We start from the raw sequence: 15,107 nt of genomic DNA on the forward strand, positions 1-15,107 counted from the left end.
TTCCACACAGCAGACAGCAGACAGTGGACTAAGAGTAGAGGTGCGGACAAGGAGCCCACGGTGCAGAGGGCGTTTCCCGTCCGCCCGAAACCAGGCCTGTGGTGGGAAGGGGGAGCCGTGGGCCTCCGGCTTTCCGGCGCGTCTGCTGTGTCAGGGCCCCAGGGAGCCCTGCACACAGGACGGAGCTGCCTCCCGAGGCGAGGCGGCCGGTGAGGAGTGGCCGCCCGTGGTGCGTAGTAGAGGTGCTAGACTGGCGAGCCCCGGAGGGAAGGCTCACCGGAGAGCGATGAGGACCCCGCGAACCACCAGCGCCCTTCCTGGCCCCAGAGCCCCTGGCCGGCCCCCCCTCCTGCGTGGAGCAGGGCGTCGTTTGGCTTGGGGACAAAAGCATCTATGCCGCCAGCACGGTCACCGGTCGTCGTTTGGAATCAGAGGGGGCCTGGGGCTCCACTGCAAGGGGCCGCAGAGGCCGAGCTGCCAATCAGAATTGGGGCCTGGGGGGCCGGGGCGGGGCGCCAGCCTGGCCCTCGCTCATCTAGAACCTCTAATAAGCAGAGTGTTTGGAGCGGGAGAGGAGGTGGAGTAGAGCCGTGCAGCAATGGTCGGTCCGTGCGACACGCCCCGCGGTACCTAGAGTGTCCAGGGCAGCATCCACACAGGGACTCTCTGCACGGTCTGCCTTTACTGGAAATGAGGAGAGCACAGTTAGTCCTGGGCGCGCCCAGAGGGGGCCTGGGCCGGGCGAGCGGGCAGAAAGCACAGGGAAACTGAGGCACCGCGCCCACCCTGACGCAGCTCTGGGCTCAGGGTCCAGCAGCAGCACTTGGGTCTGAGCAACGACAGTGAGGGGGCTGCACAGAGAGTCTTCCGCCGGCCTGGAAGAGAAAATAGTGCCCTATTTTTGGAGAAAAAAAAAAAAAATCCCGTTTTTTCCTCCAAAAATACCTTTTCCTTCCAGAGTCAAAGTTTTGGGCCATGTCTTTTTAAAGATGTATTATTTTTTGCTATATTCATGCCAACCAAAAAATAATACACGGGGAAGACTTTGCAAAAGGCTTGTTCTCGATGGACAGGATTCCAGAAAGCACACATTTTAGGGAGGAGGAGCGTGCACTCTGGCGTCACAAACTGATCACTGAGGCTTCACCGAGCCCAGCCAGCTGCCTGCCAGGAGCGGCCTCAGTGTGTCCAGGAGGCAGTGGCTGCCTGTCCCTGATGGGAAGCTCAAGAAAGCGGCCTTGGGAGCATCGCCCAAGCCCATCCGTCTGGGTGTCAGTGCTGAAGCCCTGGGCTGGGCTGGGCTGGGCTGGACCTGCCGGCAGCTCCGAAAAGGCTCCACCAACGGTCCGCGCTCCCCAGGAACCTGCCCGAAGGTCCCAGATCTCTCCGCACTAGATCATGCACAGTTTTAAGCGAAAGTGAGAACAACACACAAGAATCTTTGGTTTTCCTGAGGCCGCCCTCCCTGCCCACCCCTGCAGCTATCGCCTGAGACAGCTGCTCTCAAAGTGAGGACCGAGGTACCAAACACGCCGACTCCCCACTCACGGAACCCAGCCCCAGGCGGGGGCGCCCAGCGTCCCTACAGGACCCCCCAGTCCCGAACACTTAGCTCTTCCCACTGGGTGAGCAGTTCACCCTCCTCAGGGCACTCTGCTGACCTGAGGGCCGAGGGCCATGGCCCCCCGAGCTCCCTCCCTTCCAGAGAGGACTTCCTCCCTGTGGGGTCCTCTCAGTGAAGGAACAGGGGTCCAGCTGTACCAGCAAGTGCTCTCACGTCCCAGGGACTCAGTATCCCCAGGACCCAGACCCCCCCTACCACCTAGCAGCTCTGTTCGTAGCAGCCCCTCAAACGTGGGGCAAATGTTCCCGCCCAAGGCGCACCCTCACGTCGGCCACAGTCCCACTGCAGCTGAAGACTGAGACCCCCTGAACCCCTCCCTGCTGGGGTTCCCAGGGCCTGCACAGAGCCTTCGGCCCCCACTACCTGGAGGCTCTGTCCAGGGAAAGAGGATGATGGGGGGCTGGTCTTGGCCTCCAGTCCCTCAGAAGGACCCCAGCTTTGACCGACCCCCCAAACAGCTTTGCTGCCTTCAGAACTCCCAGCAGAGACGCCAGCCTTGAAGAGCCCAGCACTGCCTGCAGACATGTCCCCGGCTGCACTGACAAGATGGCCACCCACCCCCCCTGCCCGCCCACCGCCTGCTTCCCGAGCGCCTGAGCCTGAGCACTGGTTCTCCAACCATGTGCAGTAAAACCTGAACAGGTCACACGTGGACAGTGGCTCCCACGTGGGACAGTGCGCTCAGAGAGCCTGACCGGAGCTGGGGGACCCACGGCTTCCCTGCACACGGGGCCATGGGCCTGGGGGCTCAGGGACCCACAATCCAGGCCCATTCCTTCAGGGCTCAGGCCAGCACTGGGGTTTCCTGCCCACAGCAGCCACGTGTCTGAGCACGGCCAGCAGACAGCAAGGGTCCAGGAGGGGTGGGCAGGCACGCCCAGGGGCCTGGGGGGCGAGTGGGTGGAAGAGAAGCCCACAGACACTCACCAAGACCAGACTGAACAAACAGGCACTCGGACACAGCACGCTGCTGCCTCGACGAGGAGGGACCCACACAGACAAGGGGGCAAAGCATCTGGAGGCCAGGGGTCTCCTCCAGGCACAGGGGAGGGGGGCAGTGAGAAGTGGGAGGGGGTGGGATGGGGCAGATCAGACACACCCAGAGCAGCACAGCCCGAGACCCCGCGGCCTGCCCCGCACCCTGACCCGGGCTCAGACGGCCTTGGTCGGACATCAGCCCAGCCAAGGACCCCAACACAGCTGGGGCGCGTGCCCATCATGAGCCAGGACTGGAAGGGGGTCTCATGGCAGCCGAGTGAGGGTCCCTGTGCCCACCCATCCACCTGCCCAGACCGGTTAGTGCCAGCAGGGTCCTGGCATGCAGGTGGCAGGCACAGCCACTACCTCCCACCGCCGGGCAGCAGGAGGGGCTGGGGGACTGCGCCCCCATTAGCATTTCACGGAACAGGGTCCCCTTGCCCGGCAGCCCTGGGACAGGCCCACCCCGTTGGGGGCCCAGGTGGCAGAAGAATTTCTTGCATTCCTACAATGCTCTGGCTGCTGAAAAGGGGATCTGTGGCCACCCCGGGCGAGGGGACAGAAATGCTGCCCTCCGTCACCTAGCTGGCAAGCATGTGTCCCAGGAGAGGCCCTCTGTCCCCAGGGCCTCAGCCCAGGTTCGCCAGGAGGGCTGGGCCAGGCCGGCCCTCGGGGAAGCCACTGGGTCACGGGCAGGCAGGGACACACGGACACACAGGGAGGAGACAGAGGAGCAGTGTGCGGAGAGCAGGGAGGGGGGGGCCACGGAACGTGCCGGAGAGCCCGGGGGAGGGCTCCCGTGTGTCCTCACCTTGAGTCCTGCTTTCAGGGTCAGCCACCTCCTCCCCAAAGACAGACGGACGTGAAAGGGGCCCAAGAAGGGCAGTGACAAGATTAAAGGCACTTGGGGGGGCAGGCAAGAGTGTCCAAATTGGGGGGAGGGCAGGAGAGAGAGAGAGAGAGAGAGGCTGAGACGNGGGCAGAGCTGCGGGCCCGCCTCCCCCGGGCTCCGGGTGCAGAGCGCTGACCCAGCAACAGCGGTCGGGACCAAGGACATGGGGGGCAGTCCCCGGGCCCCCACACACTAGGCCATGCTGGGCACGCGCTTCCCCTGGTCCAGCACCAGCTTTCTTAGCCTCTCTGAGGGGCTGGCTGGGGGCAAAAGCAGGGCCAGTTTTCCGTCATCCCCTTTGGGGGATGTCGGGGGAGAGGCGTGCGCTCCCCCGGTGCACAGAGAGGGTAGGGCTCAGCCTAACTCGAGCGGCCAGCTGAGCAGCCTGCGGTCCAGAAGGGCACTAATGGAGGGGCTAGACTGGCGGCAGCGTGTGGACGGGGTGCGGGGCGCGGGGTGGGGGGCGCCCCAGCCTCAGCGTGGGGATATGCAGGCTGGGCTTTGTCCGACTCGGAAGCTATGGAACAGTCTGGACTCTCTGCTCAGCACAAGAAAACAGCAGACTGCTATCAGCCTTTCTCTGCCCCCAGCAGAGAGGGCGCTCGGAGGCCCCACACGCGGTGGGGGTGAGGGGCCCGTCTCTAACCTGCCTGACTGCAAACCAGAAGGCAGCACCCTCAGGGGCAGGGCAGGCACACACTCAGAGCCAGGCTCAGTCTCCCCCAAAGGCACGAGGCAGGGAGAGGGCGTCTGGCTCTGCCTTGGACAGGGTGCTCACAGGGGTCCCCTGCCTTAGGGCCAGGGTCGGGACTGGGGGCGCTGAGCACAGGCAAAGTGATTTAAGGGCCCACAGCATGGCCGGCAGGGTCCAGACACACAGTTGCACACGTGGGCACAGGGCCCGCGATGACGGTGCACAGACACGGAGGGGCCAGCCCCGCTCACAGCAGCAGCGGACAAGCGGGCACTGACCTTGGAGAGGGCTCCGGCTGAGGCTCCTTCCTTTAAACAGAAGCGACAAGACTGTTAGCAGCAGGCTGGCCGGGGGACCCCATCCCACGCAGGGTCCAGTGGGTGCCCCCAGCCCCACCCAGCCCCCACCTCAGGCCCGCCTGCCCCGAGAGCCCCTGGAGGGCCCAAAGAGGAAGGTCCTGCAGGTAAGAGGGAATTCTGGAAGTGTTCGTAGCCCACGTTAGGGGCTGCGTTTTAATGAGAATCGCCAACTAAGTGAGTACAGATGGAAATGCCGGAGAATTCCGGCTCCATGGTCAACATCCAGCTGCTCCAGTTCTGGCTCCCATTTCTGGCTTCATGGGGTCACTCTTCTCTGTGCTGTTTTCCAATGGAGAGGCCACGGGGCCATGCACCCTGCCCAGGGGTTGATTACTTCCAGGGCTGACACTCATCACAAACTGAATGGAAGGTTGGCAGCTTGGACCTTCCTTGGCTGATTCTCGGGACGACCACAGGTGACCCCGAAGGGGCTCTTTGGGGGGTGTCCAAAGTCCCGGCAGGACAGGCACCACCCTGCTGTGGCCGGCAGAGCACCTCATGCCAGAGGAGGCAAGGGGGTGCCAGACCTCCCGCAGCCCAGTGACGAGGCCTGCAGGGGCCTCCGCGGGAGCCCAGCCGTGCCCCATCCTGCAGCCGCCCCAGAGCTCAGATGCCAAGAGCTGCCCGGGTTAGTCTCCTGGGACAGTCCTAACAAAGGGCCACAAATCTGGTGGCTTAAAACAACGGGAATTTCTCTCTCACTTTGGAGGCCAGAAGTCAAAAATCCACGTGTCCGTCCATAGCTCCCCGCCCAGTGCTGGGGGGGGGGGGGTCCTTCCTGCCTCTCCCAGCCCCTGGGCCCCCCCCCCACTCCTGAGCTTGTGGCCAAGTCCCTCCAGTCTCTGCCTCCCTGTCATACAGCTTCTCTTCTGTGTCTGGTCTTTTCAGGACACGTGTCCCTGGGTCTAGGGCCACCCTAATCCAGGATGACTTTAAGTCCTTAACTACATCTTCAAACCCCCCTTTCCCAAATCAGGTCCGTTCAGGGTTCCAGGGTATGGATATCGTTCGGGGGCCACCACTAAACCCACTACGGTCTGTGCCCTAGCACCCCAAATTTCATGTCCCCCTTACACCCAGCACCCCAAAGTCTCAACCCACGACAGCATCAGCCCTATGTCGAAATCTCAACCAAAGCTCAGTAGCTCAGAGAGCCTGGAATCACAGGGTCTCAGCCACCTGAGATGTGGGGGGACGGGTGTGGTCCACACTTGGGTAAAAGTCCTCTCCAGCTGGGGACCCGGAAACTCTAAAAACCAGGGATCTGCCCCCAAAACACAGCAGGTCAGACAAGACCATACAAACAGGGAGACGTTGGAAGAATAAAGGGTCAGCAGTACCCAAGGTCTGAAACCCAGCGGGAAACCCTCTCGGTGACAATGGCTCCATCATCTCGGGGGCCCCAGCCAGGCCCTGGCCGCACCTGCCCCACCGTCTCCCTTCGCCCTGAGGGCCCCGCGCACTTGTGGCCAGGGGACCCCGTCAGCCTGCTTCCTGCTTGCGGGTTCCCGGACTGCCAAGCCCTCCGTTCAGTCTGTCTGTCCCTGCCGGCCAGGTACGCCGGTGGCATAAATTCCTAAAAGCCACGTGGGGCCCCTGTATGTGTCGGGGGACAGACACTTGTGCAGGAGGGCTCCCACACGTCTCTCCAGGGTGACCCGCCTCCACCGCCTTCGGCCAAGAGAGCTTAGACCCGCCAGTCACACACGCCGGGCTCTCCTACCAGGCTGTCCCCACCCACACCCTTCTTCCAGAGTGCGGCTCCTAACTGTGTCCCCTACAGTGTGGACGGGCCGTGGCCCCAAGTCCACTGGCTGCTCTTTGCTCTGCTATTCCCTCAGCTCCCCTTCTCTGCCCGTTTATCTCCGAGCAGTGAGGACAAGTCAGGCCACGTCTTCCACGCCGGCTTCAAGTGTCAGAGTTCACCTTCCACCCAACGCTGGCACCTCAGTCTCACTGTCTGCCACTTCCTGACAAGTGGCTTTCCGTCCGTAGCCAGCGTTCCCCGTTTCCACGCAGACGTCGCTAGGAGCGCATGTGGCACCCTCCTGCAGCCTGTGTGCGGACCGGGCCGTGCCTGCCACGCCCCTCGCTCCCCCGAGCTCTTCCCGGGCCCTCTCTCACGGCCATGCTTCCTCCCGGCAATCTAGGCCTTTCCGGTGTCTTTTTCTGTTTCTTCCTGACTGCTCTCCCGTATCCTGTCCCACAGCTGCTCCCACACCGTGGGTACCGCGGCGGCTCCTCGCGTCCCCGTGCAGACCTGCACTCATCTGCCAGGCTCCCCGACACATCACAGAGGTGCTCGCTGGAGTGGCCGAGCTCCCCTGAGGCTCTGGGAGGGGGCTGGGGGTCCCTCCTGCCTCTCCCAGCGCCTGGTGGCCCCTGGCATGCTGGGCTTGTGGCCACATCCCTCCCACCTCTGCCTCCCGTTGCGTGGCTATCTTTGCATTTAGGGCCCATGATAATCCGGAATGGTCTCACGTTAAGATTCCTCACTTAGTAACATCTGCAAACCCTTCTTCCAAATAAGGCTGCGTTCATGGGTTCTGGGGCGCGACATACGCTGGGGGGGGGGGCCACCACTAACCCCGACGGCTGGGCTGCTCCACCTCCCTGACCGCTCTTCAGAGGCAGCAAGGCGCTCGGGACAGCCCTCTGCGTGGGGGCCCAGGCGGCCGCCCCTCTCCACTGTCCTGCCAGGCCTGGCCTCCTCCGCACACCTGGCTCTGTGCCCCGCACCCGCCTTGCAGATTCTGTGATCGCGAGAGAACCGGCAGGCGCCATGGTGTGCGTCTACCCGCTGCTCCAGGGAGACGTGGCGATGGGCTCTCCCACCGGGGGCTGGTGCACCAGCCACGAGAGAAGGCCCTAGCCCCACACGGAGCGCCACCCTCTGTGCCCACCCCCAAACCAGCCACCCCCTGGGATCGGAGCCTCAACCAGGTCAGCAGAAGCGGAAACGACCAGGCCCACCAGGTCCGTGGCGAGCAGCGCTGGGGGGCTCCTGTGGCTGCCTGCCCCGAGCCGAGGACCCCCTGCCCCGAGCCCCAGCCCAGGCGCCCTCTGCTGACCTGAAGGTGAGCCCAGATTTACTCTTGAGGTTCCGAAGCAGCTCCAGCTGGTTGAGCGGCGGGATCAGTCTGTGGCGAGAAGAGGCGCAGTGAGCTCCTGGCCGCCTAGGCCTGGGGACCCTCACCCCTGCTCTCACCAGCGTCCACTGCACACACAGCCACCTAGGGTGTTAATGCTGGGGGCATGGGTGTGGCCGGTCCCAGGCAGAGGGAGGGGACAGCTCCCTGGCAGCAGTGGCCGTGGGGGCCACCTGCACTCTCTGGGCTGCACCTCTCCCGGGGTCCTCGGCGCTGGAGGTGGGCAGCGACCAGCACGCAGAGCAGGGGGCAGAACAGCACCCAGGCCGTCCACTGAGAGTGCAGGGTGGGTCCAGAAGGGCACTCAAGGACAGGTGGGGGGCCACCGACCCTCCCCGCTCCCTGTGCAACCCCTGGCACCCCAAGAGTCAGTGCCACCGCACACAGCACCGCAACGTATCTCCGGCCCCAGATCCCTCCCTGCAGAGCCAGGGCAGGTGCTGGGGTCACGGCAAAGGGCTTTGCTGGGCAAAGAGAAGCCCATTCTGGATGGGCTGCCTGGACAGCTGGAGGAAAAGGCCCTGGACTGGCTCTGCTCCAAGCCCCCTCCTCCCAGGCCAGGCCACGCCCACCGCAGCCACCGGGCAGCTCCAGGCAGAACTTCCACAGGAGCCGAGGGGGTAGTCAAGTCCTCACCTTGACACCAAGACAGAGATCTCTAAATCCTGCCAGGTTCCTGGGGGACCTCCGGCCTTCCCCACCTCCAGCCACAGGACCAGGGCCAGGGGGGCTCACCGGGCTACCCCAGTCCCCTCCCAACGTGTGGCAAGTTCCGTGCCTCCTCACCCACCCTCTCCTGACTCAGGAGCTCACCACTTTCTGCCTTCACACACTTCTCCTCTCACTGTAAGGGGGAAACCCCCCAACCCCAGACATCCCCACCCCACTCTGTGACCCCTTACCCCACTCTGACACCCCCACCCTACACTGACTCCCCACTCGGCTCCATGACCCCCTACTCAAGCTCTCAGGTGGAGTCCCAATTACTCCTTTAAAACCAGGCTTAAAGACCCTCACCCAGCCTCAGCCCCTGTCCTTTCCGGCCCAGATGCCCCTTGGTCGAGGATCAGCATCTGAGACTCTACTTGGTGTGTGGAGGTCAAGACTGCTTCCGGCTCAGCCTGCAGCTGCTACCGGCTGTGCTCTGCTCCACCTCCTGCGGCCTGCTCTCCCTCCTCCACCTGCAGGCCTGGCTGGAGCCCCTCCCCACCCCCACCCACCTTCACATGATGCCACTCAGTGGCTCCCCAGTGCCTCCCCAGTACAAGGACGGCTGGCTGCCCTGACAGCCGGGCCCCTCCACACCCCTCCTTGCTCGGCCACAGCTCCTTGGGTGGGGCCTGACCTTGGTCTGAGGTCACAGCCTCACAGCTGGCTCTGAAGGGACATCTGGTGAGCTCTCTCTCTCTCCCCTCCCTTCCCCTCCCCACAGGGCTCTCCCAGTCCCAGTGGGTCAGGACAAAGCAGGAGATATGTGCACAGTCAGGCTGGCTCACAGCATGGGCACAGTGGAGGCCCCAGGACTGGACATGGGGATCAAACTGGCCTCCCCACTGTCCCTCAAGCACCCACCCCTGGACCTGGAGCAGAGACCCTGGACAGCACCCCCCACTCAGCCCCACACACACAGGTCCAAGTTTAGGGACACACAGATACACAGCTAGGACGTCATGCCTTGGGACACACAGCAGCAGGGGACAGAACAGAGAGGGGCAGGTCACGGGCAGGGACGTGCACGCAGCACACAGCCCCGATCACGCGGAGGGCGGTCGTGGAGGACGCAGGAGTAGGGACGTGAGGGGGCTCCACAGCCGTTGGGGGCCAGGGGCCAGCTGGACAAGGTGGACAAGGGAGGAGAGGGCCTGCGGCAGGGAACCCCCAAATGCCCGGGCAGCCCGGAGCCCCAGGTGACAGGTCAGAAGGTGGGGCGGGGTGGGGGGAGGGGTGTACACCAGCACCCTCACCCTCTCATCTGCGAGAGGCCTCTGGGGTGGACATGCCCATGGGACTTGGGCAGGCCGGCCCCGACCCCACAGCAACCCCCTTTCTGGGAACGTTCTAGCAGTTTCCACACAGGGCACCACAGGCAAGAGCTTCTGCCAGGGGGGCCCCAGGCTCCGTCTACACACGGAGGGGGGACCCTTGGTCCGCAGGCCTGTGTGCGATGCCCCACCCATCCCACGGGGAAGGGCCTGTGAAGACCCCGGCCTGTGAGGGGGTGCCGTTCCCTAGAGCAGCCCAGCACCCCCGCTCTGGGCAAACGACCCCCTCTGCTCCCTCCAGGCAGCAGTTAAAGGTCAGCAGGAGTGAGGCGCGACAGCCCCACCCCCACCCCGTGCAGACACGGCCATCGAGACAGCGCACGTGATCCTCCTACACGGTCCTCTGGGTCCAGGGAGGGGCACCCCAGCTGGGAGAGCGGAAGCCGTGTCCCCCTGCTCTGTGCTCCGCACACAGGGCCTGGGGGGGGGGGCTGCAGGGAGGGAGGGACTCAGCTACTGAGACAAGGCAGGAAGCAGGACAGAAGAGAGGAGGGACAGAAGACAAGGCAGGACAGACGGATCCAGCCCGAGGAAGCAGCTGACAGTGGAGGCGGCCGGTCGGAGGGGGAACCGGGCTCCAGGCAGGGAGGCCATAAGGGGACCAGGGCAGCGCCTGCGCCCGGCACTGGGGACACACGCTGGGCACGGGTACAGGGGTGCAGGCCAGGGGGCCGGGGGGCCGGGGCGGCCCTGTACCGTCCCAGACAGAGAACGACCACACCACACACGCTGTCCGTCCCATGCATCTCCTACCTGGAGGCCCCGTAGGATTGAGTTTGCGAGCTTTCAAGTGTTTTCACACACACACACAAAGGGAAAAGAACGGAAATTTTAAAAGAACGGGATAAGAAAAAGAAAATTAACCAAATGGTCGAGGAAAGTGGGGGAAACAACAGAACAAAGAAAATTAGCACGAGGGTCAGCCCGCTCAGGCCCGGGGACGGTGCCGGGAAAGCCAGGGCCTTCAGAGCTCCTAGGGAGAGGGAGCATTCCAGAGAGTGCCCGGTGGCGCGGCTGCTGGAGGAGGGGCGGAGCGCGGCCTCTGCCCACGTGACAGAGGGGGCAGCTGTACCCTGCCTGGACATCCATACTGCGGGATCCTCACAGGTNAGGGCTCCTGGGTGGACACCTGAAGGGGCAGGTAAGGGACATCCTAGGGCTCCAAAGCCCCCCTCCCCCACTCAGTTCACCCCCCAGGCAAGACTAGGCCAGCAGGGCAGCGTCCGCCTCCAGGGTCCCCAGCCTCAGACCCCGTTCTAACCCAGAGCCCAGCACAGACAAACCCTGGGGGTTGCTGGGGACTGCCAGCCACCCATGACAAGTGTGGAAGCCGCCTGCTAATGACTACTCTGCCTCCTGGGCCACAGGCTCTGCCTCCACCAGCTGCCCCCAGCCAGGGCTTCCCGGCCCTTCTCTCCCACCAGAGGGCACCCCCAAGCGTCTGTGTGCTGCTGGGGGCACCTGGTCTGACGGCCTTGACATGGCCCCTCCCCCACACAGAGGCCCTGCTCTCGCTGAAGGACAGAGGGTCATGGTTACCCTTCACTTCCAAAGCTCTGGGGCCCGCCCTGGCAGGGCACTACGCCGGGCCGCGGGCCACCGGAACCAGCCGGCATCGACCTCCGAGAGCTCTCGGGAGGAGCCCATCTTCTCAATGCTCACAACATAACGTGACCCACAGCAAGGAAGGTAAGCAAGGGGCGGATGGAGGTGAAAAATAAGAACCACGAGCTATAAAACAAAGAACAAAATTAATACTGCAAAATAAACCACACACAGAACTCCATGAAAAGTACATACGTTCTTTAAATAAAAGAAGAAATCAATTAAAATAATGAACAACCAAAAAAATGGGGTTTCAGGACAAACAGAGGATGCAGAGCAGGCGGCGCGGCCGGGGCGGGCCCGGCGGGCGGCGGTACCTGTACATGGGAACGGTCACGGTGCGCTCGTAGTACTGCCACGTCGAGTGCAGGTCCGTGCGAGACAGGTTGGTGGCGTAGAACCTCCAGGCGGACTGTGGACCGGAAGTGGGTGAGGGTCAGACCCACGCCCACGCCCCCGAGGGCCTCGCCCCTGCGCAGGTCCACCCGGCCCCACCGCGGCCTCAGTTTACTCTCTGTAGCAGCGGCACAGGCCACCACAGCTCAAGCTTGCAGCCAGTCTCCTGTGAGCCTTTCGTCATCCGCCTCACCTGACCCTTGGCGGTTGTGACCTGTCCTGGTGGCCATTCCAGCACTCCCCAGCCCCGACGGGGACATCACCCGGGGTGTGGGCAGGGGTGACTGGGGAGCTGGGGGTCAGGGGCAGAGCCAGGGACCCACGCCTGGCCTCTCCCCAGTGCAGTGGCCCAGCCTCAGCCTGGCCTGGGCTCTTATTCCTTTTTCTTTTAATTGTGGAGAAATACGCAGAACACAAAATTCACCGTCTGCGAGTGTGCAATCCAGGGCAACAGGTCCGCTCACACTGCCGTGCAATCACCCCCATATCTCACTCCACATCCTCATCCCCCAAAGCTGCCTGGGTCAGCGTGCAGGCACCTGGCATCACCCGCACCCGACTCAATGGCGTCCCTGTCCTGGACGCAAGCACACAACACGCGGCCTTTTGTGACCGGCTTTTTACATGTCTTCAAGGCCCGTGCACGTTGTAGCAAGTATTAATTCTTTCTAATGATTGTATAACGTTCAGCTGCACGAAAATACCGTATCTTGTTTGTCCGTCCGTGGACATCCAAGTCATTTCCACCTTTTGGCTGCTGTGAATCCCACTGGTGCAAATGTATGTGGAAAAGTTTTTGGCTGAACACCTGTTTTCAGTTCTTTTGGGTACATACCTGGGGGGGTTGCTGGGTCGTAAGGCAGCGCTTAACCCTCTGAGGGACCACCCAGTGCTCTCACGCGGCAGTGCCCCTGCACCCCCACAGCAATGCGCCGGGCCCCCATGCCTCTACATCCTCGCCACCTCAGGGCTCCTGACTTGCGTTTCTCTGATGATGAACGACACTGAGCATCTTTTCACGTGCTGACTAGTCGCCTGGGCATCTTCTCTGGAACCGTGTCCGTCCAAATTCATTTCCTAACTGGTCTTTCTGTTGTTCAATTGTCAGAGCCTCTTATATATTCGGGATACAAGAATCTGACCAGAAATAGGATTTGCAAACACTTTCTCCTGCTCTGTGAGTTAGCTGCTCACTCTCTCCATAGTGTCCTTTGACACGCTACAGTTTTTAATTTTGATAAATTCCCACTTACCTATTTTTCCTCTTCTGCTTGTTCTTTAGGGATCAGAACTAAGAAACCAAAGCCATGGGGGCTCTATACCTATTTTCTTGTCGTGATTTTGTAGTTTCAGCTCTCAGATTTAGGTTTTTGACCTGTTTTGAGTACATTCTGCAGGAAAGTAAAACTTCACTCTTAAAACTGGATCATCAGCAGTCCCAACGCCATTTGCTGAAGAGACATTCTTTCCCGCTGGATGTTTGCAATGTCGTTTTGAAGCTTGTTTTGTGGCCCAAAATGTGGTCTATCCTGGAGAAGACTCCCGGGTGCTGGTGGGACGTGGGGGGCAGCCCTGGGGGCACCTGGTCTTCTGCGTCCTTGTCTTTGCAGCAGGGTGTGGGCAGGGCCCGGACGCCTCCAGCTCCTCCTGTACGGGCGTCTGGGTCGCCCCGTAATCCTGTCAGGTGTTTGCACACATACTCCGGGGCTCTGTCCCCAGTGTGGACACTCTACCCGTCCCTGCGGCTGGACGCTTGTTAACATGTCATCACCTTCTCGGTCTCTCTGTTTCAGGGTCCACAGCCCTCCCGGCACCACTCCCCCACGGGACAGCTGCCTGCGTTGCAGTCTCAGCCTGTTGCTGTCCTTGGGTCTAAGATGAGTCTCCACAGACGGCACACCGCCAGGTACGTTCCACTTCCATCCTTTCGACTAGGAGAGTTCAGTCCACCTACATGTGAAGTGATCATGGACGGAGACTTCTGCTTGCTTCTGGCCCTTCACTGCTGCCTCCTTCAGCGTTCATTTTTTCTGAAATATCGTCTTGAGCCTCTTCCCTTTCCCTCTTCTGAATTTTTAGGAATTGTTTTCGTAATGACAACCTCGTGGATTACGAGCGTCTTACGCTCACAACCGCCTAGTCTGAATCAGCGCCAGCTTAGCTGCCACAACGCACAAGAGCCCCTCCTCCACCCCCCGGGGGTGTTCCTGTTACATCTTTACACACCGCATGCCAGAAAAAGGGATCTGTGGTCACCTCAATGCATCTTTTTTTTTTTTTTTAATTTTTAATGTTTTATTTATTTCTGAGAGAGAGACAGCGTGAACAAGGGAGGGTCAGAGAGAGAGAGAGAGGGAGATACAGAATCTGAAGCAGGCTCCAGGCTCTGAGCTGGCAGTCAGCACAGAGACCGACGCGGGGCTCGAACCCACAAGCCGTGAGACCATGACCTGAGCGAAGTCGGACGCTTAACCGACTGAGCCACCCAGGCGCCCCAATGCATCTGTCTTTTAAATCACGTGAAGAAACAAAAGATGAGTGACAAGTCAAAAGCATACCAAGACCAGTTTTGACAACTGCCCGGCAGTTAACTTCTTACCAACGCTCACGGCCCGGGAGCTGCTCCCGCTCTGAGAAAGTTTCCAGGCCAACAACACAAAGGCAAAGCCCTGTGCTGACCCTTCTGAACAAGGCAGGCTTTGCCAGCAGGCCACGGGCAGGTGGGGGCCTCGAAGGTCACACGCAGCCAGCAGCTCTGTCCTCAGGAGCACACCCTCCCCTGGCTGTCCTAAGATTCTGATTCAGCTCCTGAGCCCCCAAAACAGGGTTCTGACAGGTTTGCTAATATCTGTGCCTTTAGCACAGGAATGAGGTGCTAGAGTTCTGTCCCCTGTTTGTTTCCAGTGAAATCCCTGGTCTCTGAACTTAAATCCAAACCCTCGACCTGACTGTGGGCTCCTGAGAGAGAGGCTCCGGACCCCTGCTCCCGAAGCCCGTGCCCTCCCTCCCCACCCACTACCTGCCCACCAGTCCCGGGGACTCCCTAACAGGCTCTCTACAGCTCGGGGCCCCCATGCTGCCCCCTCCTTGCCTGTGAGGTTTGGGGCCCAGTGTGCTCCGTGTACTCATATCCTCTCCTGCACCTCTGCGCCCAGCCAGGGCCTCACCCCTCCACTCCGGACCCCTGGCCAGCCCCTGCTTGCACCTGCCCTCAAGGGCTTACCAGCTTCCCAAACCTCACACTCCAAACCTGAGCTCAGGACACACACTCCTGCTCTTCCCAACTTCTCAGTCCCCCTAGACGTTCCTGCCAAGCTTGGGGCACCTCTTCCTGCCCCCCCCCCCCCCCCCCCCCCCTCCCCCCTCCC

The 15,107-nt window shown here is 61.8% G+C and overlaps 1 protein-coding gene across 1 annotated transcript in view; it reads right to left on the reverse strand.

The window, feature by feature from the left end:
• KCNQ2 (potassium voltage-gated channel subfamily Q member 2) overlaps nt 1–15,107 on the reverse strand; it is a 48,572-nt gene that overhangs the window by 9,134 nt on the left and 24,331 nt on the right. Inside the window, exons 19-22 of the mRNA XM_077756815.1 lie at nt 11,661–11,755; nt 10,492–10,521; nt 7,619–7,687; nt 4,467–4,496 (exon numbers count right to left, since the gene is read on the reverse strand). Coding sequence (XP_077612941.1) covers nt 4,467–4,496; nt 7,619–7,687; nt 10,492–10,521; nt 11,661–11,755 — 224 coding nt within the window. The remainder of the gene's footprint in view (nt 1–4,466; nt 4,497–7,618; nt 7,688–10,491; nt 10,522–11,660; nt 11,756–15,107) is intronic.

The sequence above is a fragment of the Crocuta crocuta genome, unplaced genomic scaffold (assembly GCF_008692635.1).
Source record: "Crocuta crocuta isolate KB4526 unplaced genomic scaffold, BGI_CrCroc_1.0 scaffold613, whole genome shotgun sequence".
Classification (NCBI taxonomy): Eukaryota; Metazoa; Chordata; class Mammalia; order Carnivora; family Hyaenidae; genus Crocuta; species Crocuta crocuta.